Genomic DNA, 23,254 nt, shown 5'->3' on the forward strand with positions numbered 1-23,254 from the left:
TTTTGTCCTGGCTTCTTAGTAGTTGGTACCTGCATGCAGTGAAGATTACTGTTCCTATCCCACAGGGCTTGTTTGTGTGAATGGATTAGCAGGGGCAGGCATGTCCTTGGTTAGTTAAAGGACCAGATGCTCAGGAAATTCTGCCCTTGAGCGGAGCTGGAGGTGCCAAAGGAACCAGAGGCCTCACCAAAGCTTCACCTGATCAGGTCAGAGAACTGCCTGGGAGGCTGGCCCTATCTTTTAAAACCTACCTCTCTGTGGAGTTCCCATTGTGGCTCAGTGGGTTAGGAACCTGACAAGTATCCACAAAGATGTGGGTTTGATATGTGGCCTTGCTCAGTGGGTTAAGGATGTGGCGCTGTCACAAGCTGTGGCGTAGGTGTGGCTGTGGTGTAGGCTGACAGCTGTGGCTCTGACTGACCCCTAGCCTGGGAACCTCCATATGCTGCGGGCGTGGCCCTGAAAAGCAAAACAAACACACACAACCAACCCAGCTCTTTACCATGCTGCCCCACTGAAGAATTTTCCATAGGGGAGCGAGCACAGAATGTTAACATCGGTGGATCTGTTTGGCCTGTGACAAGTGTCCTCTCTCATGGCTGAGGGGCTGCTCAGGAACCCTGAGCTTGCTTACACCTCCACTGTGTCACCTGGAAATTGGAGAGCCCCCTGCCATCCTCTCAGCTGTCGCTCAGGAGCTGACCTCACAGACTAGGGCCGCTTTCTTCTGCTTTCTCCTCTCCAAGTCACTGGGAGACTTCTTTGGCAACACGGCTGTCTTTTAAAACCCAAACAATTTTCCAAACTTGCCTTGGGCCTACAAGGAAACAGCCAGGGTTCTAACCTTGGCTTTGCTACGTGACAGCTGTGTGACCCTGAGCGTGTCTTCCCCAGTCAGCGTCAACCTTCTCAACTACAAAATGGTACAAAACTTATGTCCCAGGGCCTTGACACAAACTAAATGACAATTAAAGATAAAAGTGGCTAACCAACACTCAGTAATACCGAAATCTGAATCTAGACCAATTACCCTGTTGCGGTTATCCAGAGGGGCTGAGGGACTACAGCTGCCAACCATGAGGCCAAGGGAACATCTGTTTTTGGGTATTTATGGCCATGCCTGTGGAACAGAGAAGTTCCCGGGCCAGAGAATGAACGTGTGCCATGGCCCTGATCCAGCGACAGACTGGATCCCTAACCTGCTGAGCCACCAGGGAACTCGGGGCATATCTGTTTAGAAGTCCAGACTTGGTGGTACAGAAATCTGTGCTTCTCCCATAACTGGCCATGCCACGCAGGGAAAGCTGCCATGGCACCAGGAAATCATGGGTGTACACCAGGCCTTGATGTGAGTGCAACTGCTACAAGGGATGATGAAGCAGCTTCTGCTCTCCAGGAGCTCAGCAAGATTCCAGATACCAGGGTGGCAAGTGCCGTGGAGAGGGTGAGCATGGGCACCATGGGAGCCCACAGAAGAAACACCTCACCCTCCTGGGGCTCATGCCTCCTGTGCTCAGGGAGCAAAAAGGCAAACAGGCTGGGGTTGGGGGGGGAAGCTGGTACAAAGGCTCAGGGCAAGAGAATGGGTGCACAAGGCCATGGGCGGCAACCAGTTCTGTCACTCAGAAGAGGGGAACAGAGACAAGGCTGGAGAGACTGGCCAGGGCCAGGGCCAGATCCCGAGCACCTCACCTGCCCGGTATAGCATACTGCTACCAAGTGGCTTCCCCACATGAGGCTTGGTGACATTAAGGAAGCTATGTTCTCTTGGAACCCCAGGATGGCAACCTCTTCCCTGCCCACCTCCCAGGGAGGCTCAGACAGAACCATGGCTGTGAGAGCCAGGGAGCTGTTAGGATTCTGCTGTGGAGACAAAATGGCAGGAACGCACTCCCAGGGACACAGGCAGAAATGACACTACAGGGGTCTGTGCAACTCACCGGCCTCCTGCTCCATCAATGCTGTGCTGCGGGGTGACACACCCCATGTGCATCCTGCAGCCACAGGACTATGACAGTGCCCCTCACATTCTGGCTAAACATTCAAGATAATACACTGGTTCTGACCATGGTCTTTAATTGCAGAAATCCAGTTAAACATACAAGAAGCCTGTAAACACTGGAATGCAGAAATATACAAACTGCTACACAGAATTCTTACTCTGAAACAACACAAATCTGGATGAGGTCTCCCCTGCTACTGGGTTGGGGGGCAGTGGTGGAGAGAGGGAGATTTTTGTAAGCGAGGCTGACGGTGGAGGGAAATGCAAGGTGGGAGGTTCCCACACAACCCGAGAACACAGACGCGGTGCACGGTCACCCAGACTCTGACCTGGGGGCTCACTTTGCACTTGTGCTTGGCTGTGGCTGTTGCTGCTGCTGCTCTTTTGGCCTCCTCTTTCTCTTCTTCTTCTGTCTGGAGAGGCAGCTCAGCGCAGACTCAGCGTTCCTTGGGGCAGACCCGAGCACCGGCGGTTGGCCAGACTGAGTTGGATACTTGGTTTTCAGATCATCTTTAAACAACGGCTGGGCGAGTAACTGGCGCAGCTCCTTCTTCAGGATCTTCATCTGCTTCTGTCTCCGACGCTCTTCCTGCTGGTCAACTTTTCCTCCTTGAAACAATTCAAAATAGATCGTATTTACTATGACTTTGAGGAGCATTTTGTTTCCCTTGATGGATAACTCGTGATGAAAAGCATTCTGGAACTCTTTGGTGAGGCAGGGCTCAAAAGTTCTCTGCAGAAGCTAGTGCTGGCTAACTTGCAACACAGTTCAGGAGTGCCACTCAGGGCCACTCTGCCCTTTCCTCCTCACGAAAACCCTCTAAGTTTATTTTACAGTTGATGAAGCTCAGGTCACTCGCTGGAGGTCACAGAACTAGCTCTCAAACTGAGATCAGAACCCCAGGCTCCTGACTTGAAGATACGTTTTCTCCCTGTGATCCAACTACTCGTCACCTGAAATTTGGTGACTAAAGGGCTACAAACCCCTCAGGAGACAGTGAATGCACCTATGCAGTCCAGCTTTCCCGCATCTCCCCACAAGCACTGTGGCTGCACCTGCAGGGATGGACACAGCCAAAGGGCTCCAGGCCAGCCTGTCCTCAGGAAGGGAAGCCAGGGCCTCGTGCATCACAGGCCTAGTGCCAAACCTGAGCTACCAGGAGGACCACGCACCCAGGGGCTTGGTTGCCGGCTTCCATGCTAAGCAAAGAGCCGTGAGTCTACCTCTGAATTTGTTGGCTTTACCACCAAGATACCAGCACCCTAGCTGAGCTGCCCACTCAAGGGGTGGAAAGAGCACTGGATCTAACTCTGGTGTCAGTTCTACTGGTTCTACCACTTCTTCGACTCAAGATCTTTCCTAGAGCAAAAACCACACAGACTCATCCCTGAATCCTTAGTCCCTGGCCCAGGTTTGGAGCAGGCGCTCAGGAAACACCTGGTGCAGGAGCTATTTCCTTGCACAAATCACGTCTATGAACCTCTAGTTCCCAAGTGTAAAAGGACAATTCCTGCTGTGTACGTCACAAGACTGGAAAAGGTCAATTGAGATGATGCAGAAGTGCTCTGTCAGCTTGGAAGACAAGTGGCAACAAATAATAATTGAGACCCCTAGCCTGGGAACCTCCATATGCCACAGGTGCGACACTAAAAAAAGACAAAACACAAAAATAATAGTAATAATAATACTCGAAATGTATTGCATACTTTCTATTTGCCAGGCACTGTTTTAAGCCCTTTACACTCATTAACTCAAGCCATCTTTCAACCCCATGCTCGGCCTCTTCTAAGAGACAACACCTAGATAGGACAGAGAGGTTCAGTAACTTGGCCTGGCCACACAGCTGGTGCAGGACGGGCAGCTGGCAAACATGAGTGGTCTGGCCCAGAGCCTGCACCAGCGTCACGCCACTGCTGCTCCACATGAGGGAGGGAACTGAAGGCGCCAGACAAACGATGACAGAGGGGAACAAAGGCCCAGGGCTTTAGGCTCATAGGAACTAGGGCCTGTCACAAAGAAGAAAAAGGTGTCTTGCCAATTTTGAAGGATCCACAGTAGTGGCGATGTTCCAACAGACAAAAGTTGAAGGGAGAAACAAAGAAAAGGGCTGAATAAACCCTTCCTCAGGTCCCCCTGGCGGGCCCCTTACCCTTATACATTTCTTCTTCCAGTTCGATCTCAAGGGCAGCCGCTGCCTGCTCAATCCAAGAGTTGTGCAGACAAGCCTGGAAGTTCCGATACTCCGCCTTCTCAATCTGCCGAGCTAAACGGATTCGCTCCTATGGAAAAGGAACAGAAAGTATTCATCTGACAAAGGCTTCAGGCCGCTAGGAAGAAAAGTCTCATTTAAATTACCTTTTGAAAAAAGCTCTTAAGATCAGTGCTCAGTGAAAGGCACCTTAGCTCTAACACCATGCATTTGCTTTAGTTCCGGGTTAAAGCACACAGGGCAGTCGCTGCTCCTGAGTGTGTACACACGAATCACAAGCGCTGGCTTTCCAAACAAACTTGCACAGCCCTCTTCCTGGGAGCCCACCTTGGTTGGCCGGACTGCCAATCTACACGGGTCCAAAAGGAGCTCCGTCTCCCTCCCCCGAAACCCTAACCCCACCCCATCACCCCTTCCATGTTGTCCTTTGCCAAAAACACTTCAATTCTCCCTCTCATGGGTCCTGGGGCCAGACCAGTGACAGGATACACCAACAAAATGGGCAAGATCTTGTGATGTGCGGGAAAGGAGCCATGGGAAACCAGGGTGGCTTCTAACCCTCCCTGCGGTCTCCACTTTTCCATATTCATCTCCTACCACATTTTCCCCCAACTAGCACTCCTCTTGAGCCAGGGGAGCCAAAAGAACTTGAACCTTTCCAAGATTTTTGCTCCCTCAATTCCTGGAATTCCATCCCTACCTCACCTCATCCCAACTCTGCCTGCGTCTCCTACCAACATATCCATATACCCGCCAGTCCACAGTGCTCCATTCGTACCTGATTTCAGCCTGGACTCAGCCTGCCTCATGAGCCAGTGGAGAACTATGGGCTATGGTGTGTCAGACACCAAAACGACACAGCCCATAGTAAGTGGCACCCACTCAGTGAATGTTTACTGAGTTAAAATAAAACCCCAAAGGTAGGAATTACGGGTATCTGCTTCAGGGATGTGACAAACCTTTAGCTTCTGCCTCAGCAAGACACAGTGACCTCACGTCTCTACAACCATCCATCTGTTTGGGGAGGGCGGTGTCTAGGACAGCCATGCTCACTGCCCCCGCCCAGTGGAGGAGACTGATGATGGAGGCTTCAGGGGCACAGTAAAGAAAGGGCCCCTGAGGAAAATTCCTCACTCTGGCCACTCGCCCCTTCCTCCCTCTACCAGACACAGTGCCCACCTTCTTCTTCTTCTTTTTTTTTTTTTAAATAAATCTCCTTGCTTAGCTGTTGGCAGAGCTATTAATTAGCTTCCAAGGGTGGTACTGCAAGAACTTCACAGCAAAGTAAGGGAGCAGCACAATCCCTCCCCTCATTAGCACCAGACTTCTAACTTTTCTTTTTACCTTGACTGCATCCATGTACTTTGTCTGCACAGGGAACAGTGGGATGTCCTCATCTTTCTTGAGGGTTTTGTAAATCTTCTTAAAGTTGATCACATCCTCAGGTCCAACCAGCATCAGACTGAGGCCTTCATTGGTGGCACGGGCAGTTCGACCACTTCGGTGGACATAAATCTCTGAGGTACGAGGTACCTGCCAAAGGAGAAACCAGGAGGACAACACATGGCTGTCACCAAATACCGATCTTCCCCTCAGGGCCAACAACCCAATGGGGAACCCTCCTCCCTCCCAGCCAGGCCGCTAGACACCTCTCCAGCACCATGGACAGATCTAACTCTTCTCCCAAAGGCCCACATTCAAACTATCCCTGGGTTCAGCCCGTTCTCTGTACAGACTCTGCCCCCCTGTCCTGGTTCAGGCCCTCATGACCACTCAACTGGGCAATGGCAGTCACTTATTTGGTCTCTAGTCCTCCTACCTGCCCCCCACCCCAACCCAACCCAAAGCTGCCAGGGTCATCTTCCCAAGTCAAAGCTCTGCCCATAACGATGCCCCTCTACCTAAAGATACTCCAATGGTTCTTCACCGACTCTACACGGACAATCGATGACAGTAATCGTAACCAACATTTAGAGTGATTACAGCTCTAAGCACTCAGCATGTTAGCCCATTTATTCCTCACGACAGTAACATGGAGGTGCTCTGGTGATTATCCATATTATTGACCAGCAAACTGCAACACAGAGATGATAAGCAATCCCCTAAGTTACCCAACTAAGTAGTGAAGCCAGGACTCGAAATGAAGCCGTCAGTTCCAAAAGCCACCTAACCCCAGGGCTACGCTGCCTCCACTCCACTATCTACTGGATCTAGCATAAGGATACAGATAAGGTGGTGTGGGGGCTGCCGATCCCTCCCTCCCCCACACCCAGGGTACACACCGCTAATCAAGAACGGTCTTCTCCACTGAGCCCAGGTGACGCTCCGTACTGTTCCAATGCGGTGCTCTGAGTGCCATCGTGAACAGCTGTTACCATTCTCCGCCTTCCTCGCTGGTACCCACCCCTCTCCTGGCTCCCAGTCAGCTGCCCCTGCCACATGTTCCCTCCTCCTTCCTTTCCTTCCTCCACGTGCCCCATCCTCTCCATCCTTAAATGCCGAGCAGCTTTCGGAAAGCACTTTCTAACCTCCGAACCTCCCAAACTACCTCTCTCTCCCATTGTATCTTGCAACTTTCTAATATCTTCCACCTTAAATTATGCCTGTGGTTATCTCCCCGCCCCTAGTGGATGTGATACTTCTTAAGAGCTAGAACTGTATTTGGTTTATCGGGATATTTCTGACGAAGACTGATCCAGACTCTTCCCCCAAAAGAGAAAGAATAAAAAAAAAAAAAAAAAAGGAATAAAGATGTGCTAAATTGAATTGGCACCCTAAAAGACTGTTAAGAGCCAGGAGGATTTTAAAGGAGAAATAATCATACCAGCACAGCTATCATTTATTGAGTACTTACACTGTGCTAGGTGATCTATCAGCATCAGTGCATTTAATTCTTGTGATAACCCTATGGGGTATGGTAGGTAGTCAGCATTACTCCCAAGTTACAAAGATGCTGAAAGCAGAGACGCTAAGGAACATGCCCAAAGCAAACTCATTAAGAAGCAGCCAGCAAGTGTTCAGATGCTGGAAGTGTGGCTCTGGAGCTCATACTCTCAACCACCACTCTGTGCCAATCTTTACTAGGTAAAGATTATTAATGCACTAATATTAATGCCAACAGCTGCTAACATCTATGAAGTGCTTATGATGTGCCACCTGACTTTCTAAACTCTTCACAAATAATGACTTACTTCACTTTACAAGAACTTAAGAAGTTGACACTGTCGTTTAAGAAAGGAAAAAACTGAGGTACAAAGAAACCAAACAACTTGCTCGGGGTTACACAACGAGGGTTTAAGCCCAGGTGGGACGTAAAATTCTCACACTCTTGTTTTGCTACACCAAGGTACCCATTTGACATGCTAAACTTATGCCCATTTCATGGAAGAATCAAAGGCTCTAACCTGCCAATATTAAGTAGGCTGCCCAAGTCAGAGAGAGAGGGACTGCCTGACATCAGACAATGTCAGGAGGTTTTGGAGAATAAACCTCACCACAGCGTTCCCAAAGTGGCAGCAGCCAGTCAGTCACTAGATGCCAGTGGTATTCTCTGTTGCATGAGGCCTTGACCAACAATTCCTCCTTCTCCTTCCTCCTTCCCCCAACCCTGGCTTTAAAAATTCCCCATTCAATGCTAGGAGATGCCCACAAATTCTCTGACGTCCCTACCTGGTAATGGATGACATGTTGGACTTTAGGAATATCTAGGCCCCGAGCTGCCACATCTGTCGCCAGGAGAACACAACTGTGGTGGAGAGAGAAAGCTCATTAATAATAACCAACGGCTATCATTAAACGAATTCTTACCACCAAATGAGTGCTCTAAACACTACAATCCTTACACTCTATACAGGACAGTACTATTATCTCCCTTTGACAGACGAAGAAACCAAGACTCAGAGAGATTAGCTTCCCAAGGCACATATATGGCTATTCAGTTGGGGAGCCAAGATCCAAACTTGGGTTTCCCTGGCCACCATCAACAAGCCACACTCTGCAATAATGAAAGTGAATTCGGTGCGGCCGTACTCTACTTGGCAACCCTCCAGGCACACTGACGGCTTTGCTCTCCTTGCTCTTCCTCAAACACGCCAAACCTGCTCTTGCCTCCAAGCCTTTGCATTTAGTGCACCTGACGCCATAAAAGGTCTTTTTCAGATATTCCCATTTCCTTAATTTCTTCCACTCTCTGCTCGAATCGCACCTTATGAGAAAAGCCTCCCAGACCACACACCCAGAGCCCATGTAACTTCCCATACAACTTTATGTCTCCACACTTAGCACCACTTGACAAACCATATACTTACTTTTCAATTTACTGTCTCCCTCCACTAGGAGGTAAATGCCACGACAGCAGGGACTTTGCGTTATTCACTGTTCTATTTCCAGCCCCTGGAACAGTGCTGTACAGGTTACAGTAAGCACTTGATAATATGTTTTGGGTGATGTGTCTTTATGTGTAGTTTGAGGAGAGTCAAAAAAACCTTGAGGTATGTCTTAAAAAGCTTATGATTCTAGGCCCTTCAGGGTCCCTACTCCCTGTATCTCTGAGATAGGGCCATGGAATACAATGCAAACTAAAGTTTGTAAAATGTTAAACCTTTGCTCTGGGTCAAGGTCAGGAAACTTTTCCTATAAAGGGCCAGAGAACAAATTATTTTGGTTTTGTGGGTGATGTCTGTTGAAATTATAACTCCGCCATTATAGTGCAAAAGCACCCCCGGATGATACATAAACAGGCTATGTTCCAATAAAACTTTACTTATAAAAACAGGCAATCGGTCAGATCTGGCCCATGGGCTATATTTTGCCAACTTCTGATCCAGTAAACTACTAACTCTACTTACCAACATTCGAAGGGAGGTAAACCACTTGTTCTAGAAACTAATTTGTAACCTATAACTGGCAAACACTGTGGGCAGAAGCCAATTCAGAGTCAGGCTCAACTCCCCAGGCCCTCATGTTGACAATCTGCACCCTGATGCCTGTCTGAGCATCAGTCTGGCGCCAAAGCAGACGGACATGACAGCATGAGCTCTGGGGACCGAAAGACTTGTCTGAGGCCCAGTTCTACCACTTCCAAGGTGAGAAACCTTGAGCAAGCTGATGTGCTTTTCTCGACCTTACTTTTTTCATCTATAAAATAATAATCACAAGCGGCATTAAAGCAAATGTTTAGCAAAGACATACCATGTGCCAAGCATCATTCTAAACACTTCATGTGCATAAATCCACTTACTCCTCACAACCGCCCTCTGAGATAGCTTCTACTATTACACTAACTATGAGAAAACTGAAACATTAAGAAGTAATTTGACAAGTTAGAAGTAGCACACCCTGGATTTGATCTCGGGTAGTCTGTGCTCTTAGCCATGACTCTATTCTGCTTCTTCTCAAGGATGTCAAAAGTGAATGAATGTAATAATGTATCTAAAATGCTAGCACAATACTTCCTCTATTGTTAAGTTTTCAATAATAATAGCAGGTATTACTGTCACCATCACTCATCATTAAAGAAGTTTCTTAGGGGCCTTACCAGCAACCGAATGAACATGAGAGTGAGCCTGCCTCACGCTGTGCAAAAAAGGGCTACCTTCTACTGATAAGGGCCCCAAGAGAGACAGTAACTTCCCACCATCGTCACCCCACCATCCTGGCAACCCTGACCCAATGGCTAGTCTGAGGACAGGCCTGACTTACTCTTCCAGATGAGCAAACTGCTCCAAGTTTCTGAGCCTCTGCTTCTGGTGCATGCAGGCATGCAGGGTCAGTGGCATGATATCCAGGACTTTGAGGAGCCCAGAGAGGCGTTTGATGCAGGAGATACTGTTGGCAAACACTAGGGTGCGGCCTGGATACTGCATCAGGAAGTAGTACAGATATAAGTCTTTCTCATCAGTCTCACAATGGATCTTTGTCTCTGTCAGTGTCTCTACCGTGGCCTCGTTTCGTGTGAGGTCAATGACCTTGGGCTTGCCCCTCATGCCAATCTTCTGCATGAGGAGGTCAAGTTTGGCAGTTTTGTCAATTTTCTTAGCGTGCTTCTTGTGAAGGATTCGAGCAGGAGCTTGATGTACCAGGGTCAGTGTGGCAGAAAAAACAAGTGTCTGTCTCTTTGGGTTGTATTGGGAGTCATTGAGCATCTCTAGCAACTGTGAGAGCTCAGCAAAGTGGCCTTTCTCAACCATCCGGTCAGCCTCATCGATCACCAGGCACCTAGAGATCCGGACAGAGCCAGGTAAGAGGTAGCACACGCTATACCCCACCCCCCCCCAACAAAAACACAACCCTATACCCCACCCCCCCCAACACAAACACAACCACCACCACCAGAGCCCTCTACTACTCTCCCTCACACATGCTTGGTTTTCTAAAGGCCAAAGTCTGGCTGGTACCACACCATGGCACTCTGTGACAGGGAGGAGGTACTGCAGACCACCACGTCACCCCAAGCCCACTTCACAACAGGGGGCAGGGGAAAGGAGGAGGCACTGTCTCTCACCTGAGCTGCCGAAGGTTGCTCAAATGAGGTTGCTTTTCTTTAACTAGCTCCCACAGCCGGCCCGGAGTGGCAATCACAATCTCAGGCTGGCGGTTCAGCATTCTCTGCTGTTTCTGCGTGGACATCCCACCAACCAAAATAGCAGTTTTAATGCCTAGGGTACACAAAACATAAGGGACACTGTTATTCAGTCTGACTGCTTGTTTCTTCTTCCACTGCTGACACAGGCACCCCCAGATGAGCAGAGGCTGCCAGTCACCAGCACAGCTCCCCACTCCAGGAGAGTGCTAAGAGCTGGCCTTGACCTGTTGATGCCACCGCTAGAAGGCTGCTCAAGTCTTCAAGGATCTAGGCACTGCCTACTTCCCTACCTCAGTTTTTCCTACTCTGTCCCCTCCAACTACAACAACAGGGCTGGATGGGAACCCAGGCAGGCTGACGTCCAAAGCTCTGGAAAACTGAGCAGTGGTACACCACAGTGCTGGAAAAGCTGTAACCTGCAGCTGTGACACAGCTCCCCTAGGAATTCCCGCCCACGCCTCCCAATTAGAATTCATCTGGATCGCCTGTAAGGCCTCATGTTCTCTTCTTCTCTCTAGGGGAGGCTTTCTCAAAGGTATCCAGTGTGAAGGGAACACCAAAAAAACATGCAGTCAAAGCGCTTAGTAAAATGTCTCACACATAGAACAAGCTTAGTAAATAACTGCTCCTTTCATTATAAAATTGAAATCCCTACTGTGCAGCCCTTCCCAAGGAATTCCCTAGAGAATTAAGTTCTAATGCCCTAAGACAGAGGTCAGCAAACTTTTTCAATATTAAACACTTTTGGAGTTCCCATTGTGGCTCAGCAGAAACGAATCAGACTAGGAACCATGATGTTGCAGGTTTGATCACTGGCCCCGCTCAGTGGGTTCAGGATCCAGCACTGCTGTGAGCTGAGGTGTAGGTTGCAGACACAGCTCGGATCTGGCATTGCTGTGGCTGTGGTGTAGGCCAGCAGTTACAGCTCCGATTCGACCTCTAGCCTGGGAACCTTCATATGCCGCAGGTACGGCCTTAAAAAGCAAAACATATATATATAAATAACACTTTTGGCCCCATGGGCTAAATGATCTCTACTACTACCCCATTCCACTCTGCTTTAGCAGTACAAAAGTGGCCACAGACAATATGCAAATGGATGGGTATGGCGGCACTTTTATTTATAAAAACAAAACCCAAACTGTGGTTTGCCAAACCCTGCCCTAAGCATCCACTGTATCCAATAAATTAATTTTCTATGCTGCTAGAATAGCATTAGCTGTGTATCATCCTTGGGCGAATTAAGAATGAGCCACTCAAACAACTCCTATAGGGCTTAATTCTCTAGCATATGAGAAAGGTTCCCTCTAGAGAGCGGGAGCCACAGCTCATTCACCTCTGCCACCCCAGAATCAGGATCCCTTTAGGAAATATTAAATGGAATTAAACCTCACCTGTAAACTTGGCCACAGCATCAATGTGTTGTTTGACTTGAACGGCTAGCTCTCGAGTAGGAGTCAGAACCAGTCCAAGCAGGGGACGCTTTGGATGTGCTTCAGAGGTGGCAATTTTGCTGTTCAGCTCTTGATTTAACTCTCTGGAATGCTCTTCATCAAGCTTTTCCTCCTTGTTTTCATCCTGCTTGGGGACAGGCTTCTCCCTGATCAGGGAAGAAGGTCCTTCACCAGCATCATCAGCATCATGAGAGGGCAGCACCTGGTCTGCGGTAGTAGCACTGGTCTTGGCTCCAGCCTCACTGGGAAGTGCTTCACTGTCAATTCCAATCTTATCAGGCAAAGCTCCAGACTCCGTTCCAGCCCTGCCTGGTGAGCCTATCTCAGCTCCAGGCTCAGTACTGGTCTCCTCAGGTGGTGCTCCTGTGGTACTTAGAACTGGGGTAGGCTTCTTCTTCACCTGCCACTGCAGCACTGCATGAATCATTGGAATGGCAAAGGCAAGAGTTTTCCCACTTCCTTGGAAGCAGAACAAAAAACAGACAAAAACCGTGTGAATTAACAGATGTGTGTACTTTTGCCTGAGGTTCTAGCCTTTACATGGAATAAGGGACCCTAAAATAGCCAAGTATCACCCTGACCCAATCCAAAACTCCTTCCACCCTACAGAGGTCTCCCTACAGCACTGCAACCAGAGGGCACCTATAATTAGGAGTCTGAGGAAAAGTCTGACAGACTGGCCTTGAAAGCTGAGGTCACCATTAACTAGAGACAAATGTCCAAACAATGAAACGATAAAGAGATGGGAAAGTTTGGTGTGTGTGTGTTTTATAGTTGTTGTGAAAGAACATAAAGTTGAGGGTTAAGGAATGGAAATCTATAATACTTTCTCAAGACTTCTTTGATGAGGAAGGAGGGAATAAAAGGAAACTTTTAGTTTTTGAGAAATTTTTAAAGCAGCACACTTTTACCTATATTTGAACATTTTTTCAAAGTGGCCTTTGAATGTATATAGAACCCAAGTATTCATATCATCTGTGTGGTCAAAAACAAACAGGACAAAACACCTTAGGCTGAGAATTTAAAGTGGTTCTAAAATTAAAATGCCCCAAGCAGAAGCAATTAAATAATCTCTGGAGGGAGAAACTTTCATTCACAGCCCTCAGAAGAATTCTTACAGGTAATTTTCAGAGGAAAATAAGCAGCTCTCAGTTAAAAAAACAAAATAAAATAACTTACCTACAAGGAAATAAGGTGTTATAAGCAAGAACTATAACAAAAGGGAGCAAAACAGACTCATAAAACTTCAGATAAGAAAAACAGCACTTTTCATCAGAAACGACAAACACTAAAAAAAGTACAATGACATCTTTGAAGACTTGAAAAAAAAACCTGACAATCTAGAACTCTACACTCAGCAAAAAATCTCTTTCAAAACAAATGCAAAATAAAGACTTTTGTAAGTATATAAAAGCTGAAATAATTTATCATTGGCACATCTGGACTACAAAAAATATTAAAAGAAGTTTTTCATGCAGAAGAAAAGATGACATTAGCTGAAAATCTGGTGCTCCACAAAGGAATGAAGAGCACTAGAAACAGTACCATGGATAAATATTTTTTAAATGTCTTTATCTAAAAACTTCTTTAAAAACCACTGACCATTTGAAGCAAATGTAATAAAAATGTGTTTGGGGATTTCTAACACATACAAAGCATACAACAAAAAACACAAAGGAGAGAAGAAAGGAAATATACCCTTGTAAGGTTCTTGTCCTGTATACAAAGTAGTATATTATCACTTAAAGGTAGACTATGATGTATTAAAGATATACACTGCGCACCCAAAAGCAACCTCTAAAAGGACATGATAAAGAGTTATAGCCAATAAGACAATAAAAAGGATAAAATGGTATCTTACACAAAAAAATTTCAATCCAAAGAGGGTAAAAGAGGAAATAAGGGGGAATTTCTACTGTGGCACAGGAAGTTAAGGATCCAGCGGATTCAATCCCTGACCCAGGAACTTCCACATGCTGCAGGTATGGCAAAAAAAAAAAAAAAAAAAAAAAAAAGGAGGAATAAAGGAACAAGGAATGGCTGGAAGAAATGGAAAACAAATAGCAAAATAACAGATTAAAACCCAATCACTATCAATAATCACATTAAATGTAAATCATCTCTGGTCTCCCAAGGCAACAGAAATAAAAACAAAAATAAACACACGGGACCTGATCAAACTTACAAGCTTTTTCACAGCAAAGGATGGGATGGGAGAAAAATAAACAAATGCGACCTAATCAAACTTACAAGCTCTTGCACAGCAAAGGAAACCATAAAAAAAAAAAAAAAATGAAAATGTACCGACAAGGGCTTAATCTCCAAAATATACAAACAACACAACAACAGCAAAACAAACAACCTAAGTGAAAAATGGGCAGAAGACCTTAGAGAACAGACTTGTGGTTGCCAAAGGCATGGGGGAAGAGGGAGTGGTATGGACTGAGAAGCTGGGGTTAGTAGATGCAAACTACTTCATTTAGAATGGATAAGCAATGAGGTCCTACTGTATAGCACAGGCAACTATGTGCAATCTCCTGGGATAGACTATGATGGAGGATAATACTAAAAAGGGAACATATAAGGGGTTCCTGTTGCAGTGCAGCGGAAACGAAACCAACTAGGAACCATGAGGTTTCGGGTTCGATCCCTGGCCTCACTCAGTGGGTTAAAGATCCAGCGTTGCCATGAGCTGTGATGTAGGCTGCAGATGTGGCTCGGATCTGGCATGGCTGTGGTGTAGGCCAGGAGCTGTAGTAGCTCCAGAGACCCCTAGCCAGGGAAACTCCATATGCCAGAAGTGCAGCACTAAAGAGCCAAAAAAAAAAAAAAAAAGGGAATGTATACATATATATGACTGGATCACTTTGCTGTACAGCAGAAACTGACACAACATTGTAAATCAATTACACTTTAATTAAAAAATGTAAAAATAAAGAATAAAAAATGTTCTAAATAGGATGTTACTACATATTCTGGGAATGTAACATCATGTAACATGTATGTTTAAGAGAAGACTTGCTTGAAATCTATTGAAATATCTTTTTAAATGTAAGTAACTCAACACAATTAAAAGACAGATTAATGGGAGCTCCCGCTGTGGCGCAGTGGTTAACGAATCCGACTAGGAACCATGAGGTTGCGGGTTCCATCCCTGCCTTGCTCAGTGGGTTAAGGATCCGGCGTTGCCATGAGCTGTGGTATAGGTCAAAGACTTGGCTCGGATCCTGAGTTGCTGTGGTTCTGGCGTAGGCCGGCGGCTATAGCTCCGATTAGACCCCTAGCCTGAGAACCTCCAAATGCTGCGGGAGTGGCCCTAGAAAAGACAAAAAAAAAAAAAAAAAAAAAAAAGACAGATTATTAGATTAAACAGCAAGACCTGCTGCTCACAAGAAACTCATTTTGAATACCAAGACATAAAAAGAACAAAAGTACAAGTATGGAAAAAGACATACCATGCTAACATTAATCAAAATAAAGCTGGAAAAACTATATTAATGCCAGACAAAGGTGATTTTAAAACAAAAACATCATCAGGGAAAAAGGGGGCCATTTCATAATGAAAAGTGGTGAATTCATTTAGAGGATACAGAAGTAAACATTTATGCATCTAACAACAGAGCTTCGAAATACACAAAACAAAGACCAACTGAACTGTAAGTAGAAAACTACTACTCAAGGAGTTCCCGTCGTGTCTCAGCAGAAACAAATCAGACTAGCATCCATGAGGACGCAAGTTCGATCCCTGGCCTCACTCAGTGTGTTAAGGATCTGGAATTGCTATGAGCTGTGGTATAGGTCGTAGATGTGGCCTGGGCCTGGTGTTGCTGTGGCTGTGATGTAGGCCAGCGGCTACAGCTCTGACTCGACCCCTAGCCTAGGAACCTCCATATGCCGCGGGAGCGGCCCAAAGAAATAGCAAAAAGACAAAAAAATAAATAAAAATAAAAATAAAAAGTATTCCATAAATATAAGCGCAGGCACAGATGAATTCTACTAACTATATAAGGATGGAGAATACCAATTCTATACACACTCTTTCAGAAAACTAAAGAGAAGATTTCAAAAGTCATTCTGGGATCTGAATCACTCTGATTACAAAACCAGTCAAAGACATTATAAGAAAAGAAAACTACAAATCAACATCCCATGAACATAACTCAAAAATTATCAACAATATTTTAGTAAATCAATCCAACAATGTACAAATGGGATAATAAACTAGGGCTAAGTTCAGTTTATCCCAAGAATTTGATTTTAGATTAGTATTTGAAAATCAATGTAATTCACCATTATCAAAAAAACAAAAAAGAAAAAAACACACATATCAATATATGCAGAAAAGGCATTTTAAAAAATACAACCACCATTCCTTATAAAAAATCTTTCTGCAAACGAGAAACAGAAGAGAATTTTCTCAACCTGATATAGGACATATATGAAAAGCCTACAGCTAACATCACACCTAATGATCAAACACTGAATGCTTTTCCCCAAAGATCAGGAACTAAGCAATAATGCCCATATACCATTTCAATTCGAACTGTACTGGAGGTTTTAGCCAGTGCAATAAGACAAAACTAAACAAAAGCATCCAGACTGGATGATATCATCAGCTTTGCAGAAAGTCCTGTCATCTTAAAAAAAAAAAAAAAAAAGGAGTTCCCATTGTGGCATAATGGAAACGAATCCGACTAGGCACCATGAGGTTGCGGGTTCGATCCCTGGCTTCACTCAGTGGGTTAAGGATCTGGTGTTGCCGTGAGCTGTGGTGTAGGTTGCAGACGCAGCTCAGGTCCCGCATCGCTGTGGCCCTGGAATAGGCTGGCAGCTACAGTTCTGATTAGACCCCTAGCCTGGGACTTTCCATATGCCGCAGGTGGGGCCCTAGAAAAAAACAAAACAAAAAAAAAAAGGAAAGTTGCAGGATACAAGACCAATACATAAATACACATATTTGTATTTATTAGCAACAATCAAAAATAGGAAATTTTAAATTATCATTTACGGGAACATCGAAAATATGAAATACTTATTAAGGATAAAGCTAATAGATGTGCATACATGGAAAACTAGGAGACATTTCCAAGAAAAACTGAAGACCTAAAAAAATGGAGAGATATATCACATTCATGGACTAGAAGATTCTATATTGTCCAGATGTCATGTCCTCAGATGGCTCTATAACCAATGCAATCCCAATCTGAATACCAGATGGTTTTTTTGTTTGTTTTTAGAAATTGACAAACTGACTTTAAAATTCGTATTGCAATGCAAAGGGCCTAGAATAACCAAAGTAACTTTTAAAAAGAACAAGGTTGGAGGACTTACATTATCTGATTTTAAGATTTATTCTAAAGCTACTATGTCCAACACAGTGAGATACTGGGAAAACAGTAAAGATAAACAAATAGATCAATGGGAAAGAAAAGCCTCCAGAAATAGACCCAACCTATGTGGTTACTGACTTTCAAAAAAGATACAAAGGCAATTCAGTGGAGAAAGAGTAGTTTTTCCACAAACAGTGCTGGAATAGTTCTTTAGCCATATGCAAAGCAAAACTCTGATCTGTATCTCTCACCATAAAAGTTAGCACAGGAAGGATCACAGTGAAACAGAACCTAAAACTAACCACAATTCTAGAAGAAAATGGGAGAAAATCTTTGCATCTCGGGGTAGGGAAGGGATTCTCAGGTAAGCATACCCATAAAAGAAAAAGTGATAATTGGAACTTCATCAAAAGAAGTAACTCCTGGGAGTTCCGGTTGTGGCTCAAGAGTAATTAATCTGACTAGTATCCATGAGGATGTGGGTTTGATCCCTGGTCTCCCTCAGTGGGTTTAGGATCCGGTGTGCTGTGGTATAGGTTGCAGATGCGGCTTGGATCTGGTGTTGCTATGGCTGTGGCATACGTAGGCTGGCTGCTGTAGGCCCAATTCGACTCCTAGCCTGGGAAGATCCATATGTCACATGTGCATCCCTGAAAAGCAAAAAATAAACAAATAAAGAAATAACTCCTGCTCTTGAAAGACACAGTAAAGAGAATGAAAAGATAAGCCACAGACTAGGAAAAAAAAAAAAAAAAATGCAAATCACATATAAGATAAAGGAAGTGCACCTAAAAAATATAAAGAACTCAATAATAGAAAAAACAACAACCCAATTAAAAACACGGGCAAAGAACTCAACAGACACCACCATCGAAGATAATACAAACAACAATTAGGCACTTGAAAAGATGCTGCTCAACTAGTCACTGGAGAGACACCAATTAAAGCCACAAGGAAATAATGCTAAAATTTTTTTTAAAGTCTAAATTAAACTAAAGACTGACCATATCAAGTACTAGCAGGGACATGGACCAATTCAAACCTTCATAATCTGGTGAACATGTGAAATTGTACAATCACTTCAGAAAACTCCTAAAAAGATACATTTACCCTAAGATCTAGCCATTCCACACCTAGGTATTTATCAAGCAGAAATCAAAGCACAGATCCACACAAAGACTGATAAGTCAATATTTATGATAGTTACTTGTAATAGCCCCAAACTAGAAAGAACAGAACTATCCATCAACAAATAAACAAACTGTACTATATCCATACACTGGAATACTACTCATCAATATAAAGAAATGAACCACTGGTATTTGCAATAAAGTGGCTAAATCTCAAAATATGCTGGTTGAAAGAGCAGACACGCTCCCTCTCAAAAATATATATTGCATGATTCCGTTTTAAAAATCTGGAAAATGCAAACTAATCTATAGTGATGATAGGCCTCTTAGAGGTTGCCCGTGGCTGAACCAAGAGAGGGGCCTAGGAAAGGAGGGATTACAGAGGGGTCCAAAGTATCACTTGGGAGTAGGGGGTATATTCGTTATCTGCAGTGGCTGCAGTATGTCCACAGCCCTGAGAGTCTTTGAGTCTTGAACCTGTGGATTCCCAGCATTCCATGGAAATAGCCTGACAGGAGGTGTGTGTATCAGACCAAATGTCAGTCTCTAGCCACAGTGGTTCACCCCTCGCCTTTGCCTCCAGGCCTCTCTGCACAGACCAAAGTACTGTAGCAGAATGTTAAACAGCACTTGGGCAGTCTGGAATCCAAGCGCTACCACTTTCAGTGGGACAGTTAGAGACAGTGTCCATCCTCTGTGAGGCCAAGTTTCCTCATCAGTTAAAATGGAACCTACCTGAGGGTGGTTGTGAGAACTGAGTTCATCAATGTAATGCGTGTAACACAGTGCACAATGCATTTAAAATGTATGTTATTATGTTACCTCCATTCCCCTTTCCAGGGGTTTCCTCGCTCTTCCATCTTTATGACTTAGACAGGACCTCACCTCAATTTTCCCAACCACTCTTCCAGAAATCCAAGGCACAAAGTGTCTAGATGGTCTAATTCTATGCAACACAGAAGCCACTAGCCACATACAAGAATGTAAAATATCTCAATAATTTTACCTTAACTGCTCACTGAAATATTTATTACATAATTGGTTATATTGTTAAAATTAATTTCCACTTTTTTTTAAAACCTTTTAAAATACGGCTCCTAGGAAATCTTAAATTACATATGTGGCTCACATTACATACATATTTCTATTGGTTATTGCTGGTCAAGTTGAACTAACAGTTCTAGGTAATATAAGCTCCTTCCCCCATCAGTAGTTTAGTCTCCCCAGGGTGTGGCAACCTGTCTTTGCCCCGCAAAGTCTAAAAGGGCCCAGAAAATGAGGTATCTTTAAACAATGCCTAGTCCCAAAAGTCACCTCCTGCCCAAAACTGCCTACAAAATCCATCCAATGGTTATCACACACTCAAATCCTTCCTATGACAATAAACTCACCAATTCCCAAGGCAGCCCTTTTATTTTTGGACAATTCTTGAGACTTAAAGCACTTCTTACACTAATGAGGACCTAACCTCTCCAGAGGACTGACCTTAGCCCTACTTTCCTCCTCCATTACAAAAAATGCTCAAGAACAGGAAAAAACTCCCATCTGCTAGTCACTTACAATGAAATGTGTAAATTTTAGATTACTACTCGTTTTTTTTGTTTTTTGTTTTTTGTTTTTTTGCTGGTTGTTTACTATTGTGTAAACATATAAATTTAGTAGACATTTACATTTAGCCCACATAGCAAAGGAAGTGGGTACTATTATCTATCTCCATTTTATAATGGGGTCTACAGGGCTCAGAAAGATACTGCCTAGGGCACCAATTAGGCAGTGGCATGTTTCAACCCAGAACTAGCTGAGTGCTAATCAAAACTGCATCTGTGATTATGTTCCCAACATTCCCCTCTTCCCAGCCATCCAGCCTGTTAGCAGTCACAAGTCAAATTCAGAAGCAATCTTACCCTGGCCAGATACGGATGCCCTTACCTGTCTCAGCAGCCCCAAGGATGTCCAGTTTGTCACGAATGGCAGGTGCCAAGGTCAGAGCTTGGATTGGTGTGGGGGCAGAGAAGCCTAGAAAGCTGAGTGCTCGGAGAACTGGCTTGGGTACAAACAGATCCTTCCAAGCTGATACATCTGCCTTGTGATCATGTGTTTCAGGCATCCATGTCTTTGCTCTTTTAGACACTTTTGGAGTAGTACCCTGAGAAGGCTCTGCTTTTTTTTTCCCTTTCTTTTTCTTCTTTTTTGGAACAGTCTGCGCTGGGCTTTCTGATGCCATCTCCCCTACCTCTGCATCAGGACAAACTGTGCTATCTCCCTGGGGCTCTGGCTCAGGATCTTTGACCCCAAACTCTTTCTGAACACTGGTTCCTTCAGCTGCCACATCTCTACTCTTCTTCAATTTCATCTTTTTCTTTGAGGAGCTAGATTCTCCTTCCTCCTCTCCCTCTGCAACAGCTTGTGCCTTTCTCTTCTTGGACTCCTCTTTTAAGAAGAGATTGGAGGAATTCTTGGCAGGGGAGACTAACCGGTAATCTGTCAGTTCCTCAAAACAAACCAAATCATCCATCTGTCCGTCTGCAAACATGTTTGGATCAATCTTCACCTGCTTCCATTTTCCCACAACTTTGATTCCCTTCCTCTGAAATTTGCCACAGCTTGGTGGCTTTGGCCTTGATTTTGTCTCCTTCAACTTCATGGTTACTGAAAAGGAGAGAAATGGTCCATAAGATTGGCAAATGAAAAGCACAAGTTTTGAGGCAACAAATATTTTCTATGCAGCCTATAGAGTATCAGGCCCTGAAAAGCAGTTAAGGACCCGAAAATGCCTCTAATGCTGATGCTCCCAGCTAGAGAAGATCAAAGAAGGAAAGAAATATACCCACACAGCAGGTAGCTTGGCCTGGAACAGAGGAGACACAGGAGGTAGAGCAAGGACTTATGACCTAGATCGGGTTTGGATTCCAGATCTCATGCTAACTGCTTTTGTGGCAGTAGCAGGTTCTGCTTAATCCTCTGAACCGCATGTTTTTTGAAGGCAGAGAGGTTTATACTAGCTAAGTCACAAAATATCCTATGCAATAATGCAGAGCATGGAAGCCTGCCACACTCAAGCCATTTTGAAGGCAGAATAAGAATCTAAAAGGGGTCTTGGGGGTGAGGGGACCAGCTTTATTAAGAGTGCACAAAGCTTTCTTCTTCTCAAGCCCTGCCCCAACAGGGCACCTGCCTGTGCCACCACTCTGGCCTTTGCCAATTGGCTTAAAACCCAACCAGATTTTTCATTGCATTTTTAAGTGATATAAAAACCATTTATGCACAAGTTGTTTGACTGGATCTCAATTCATGTTCTCCCTTTTCAGACAGGCCAAGGGAAAAAAGAAAAAAGAAAAAAATACTGGAAAGCGCAAAAGGATTGATTCAAATCCGAACTCGCCACTGGTCAGCTCTGGGTCTGGGGTGGACGTTATTAACCTCTACGAGTCTCAGTTCCTCGTCTGGAAAACGGGGATGCTGAGGGTCTGCGCGTCCTTGGATCGTCACACGAAGACAAAAAGGTGACGCACATCCAGAGCGGCTTAGCATGGCGCCCCGCGAGGAAAGCAACGCAACGCGCAACCAAGGTTCACCCCCGCGTCGCCTACACCGCGATCACAAACAACCCGGATCAAGCCTGGCGGGTTGGGGGGGATGAGGCACATGGGGGCGAGGACTCAAAGTGTAACCCGCAGGGTCCCTCCTCCTGACGCCCGGCCTAGGGACCAGCGCTCACTCCGCGTCTCAAGCAACAACTGGCGCGCACTAAACCGACAAACCGAGGCCGCCGAGCCTTGACGCCCCCTCAGCTGGAGCCCCCAGCGGAGGGCCGGCTGACGCCCTCTCGGAACCCGAGAACACAATGGCCTAGAGAGGCCCGCGATGGGAGCCCGCCCTCAGCCCCTCTCGGGTTCCGGCCCCGGCCCCACCTGTACCCGGTACTCACCGTGTACGACGCCGCAACGGTTTCCTCAGACGCCGACCAACCGCCTCAGCAACCGCCGCGCCAACCCTGTGAGACAGCGTCTACTGCAGTTCCGGGGCGGGGCTTGCACTCACGCACGCGGGGCAGGAAGTCCCGCCCCGTTCTAAACGCCGCAACCTGATTCGCTGCGGCGCGGACCGACTTCTGCAGCTCGGGGGTGTGGAGAGAGCGGAAGGACGACTCTCCGCGCAGCTAGGGTTGGTTCTCCTTGCGGGCTTAGGGAGCAGGCGCAACAGGTAGCGGCTGGGTTGCATCCCGAGTGCTTCTGTGTTAGCTCAGGCTCGGGAATGCATTGTATTCTTTGTATTTGGAACTCCCAGATGTTGTTTTCTTTACACATTATTTTTTCATAATAAAACTGGGTGTTTTCCTGATTATTATGGATACGATACTAAAATGCCATTCTTGGAGTTCCCGTCGTGGCTCAGTGGTTAACGAATCCGACTAGGAACCATGAGGTTGCGAGTTTGGTCCCTGGCCTTGCTCAGTGGGTTAAGGATCCGGCGTTGCCGTGAGCTGTGGTGTAGGTTGCAGACCCAGCTCAGATCCCGCGTAGCTGTGGCTCTGGCGTAGGCCAG

General features: G+C 45.6%; 1 protein-coding gene across 1 annotated transcript; it reads right to left on the reverse strand.

Annotated features, from left to right (window-relative positions):
• Positions 1–2,059: 2,059 nt before the first annotated feature.
• On the reverse strand, positions 2,060–22,694 carry DDX24 (DEAD-box helicase 24). Its single transcript, XM_021099653.2, has 9 exons — positions 22,638–22,694; positions 20,639–21,358; positions 12,190–12,708; positions 10,715–10,868; positions 9,913–10,428; positions 7,882–7,957; positions 5,557–5,745; positions 4,153–4,282; positions 2,060–2,611 (listed from the first exon to the last, which is right to left on the reverse strand). Exons 2-9 carry the CDS (start codon positions 21,351–21,353, stop codon positions 2,340–2,342), a joined length of 2,571 nt encoding a protein of 856 aa, XP_020955312.2. The 5' UTR covers positions 21,354–21,358; positions 22,638–22,694; the 3' UTR covers positions 2,060–2,339.
• Between the last annotated feature and the right edge of the window lie 560 nt (positions 22,695–23,254).

This window comes from Sus scrofa, chromosome 7 (genome assembly GCF_054392235.1).
Source record: "Sus scrofa isolate SSC_HxYL_T2T_F1_AM1 chromosome 7, Sscrofa_HxYL_maternal_Yorkshire_Landrace_v2.0, whole genome shotgun sequence".
Taxonomy (NCBI): domain Eukaryota; kingdom Metazoa; phylum Chordata; class Mammalia; order Artiodactyla; family Suidae; genus Sus; species Sus scrofa.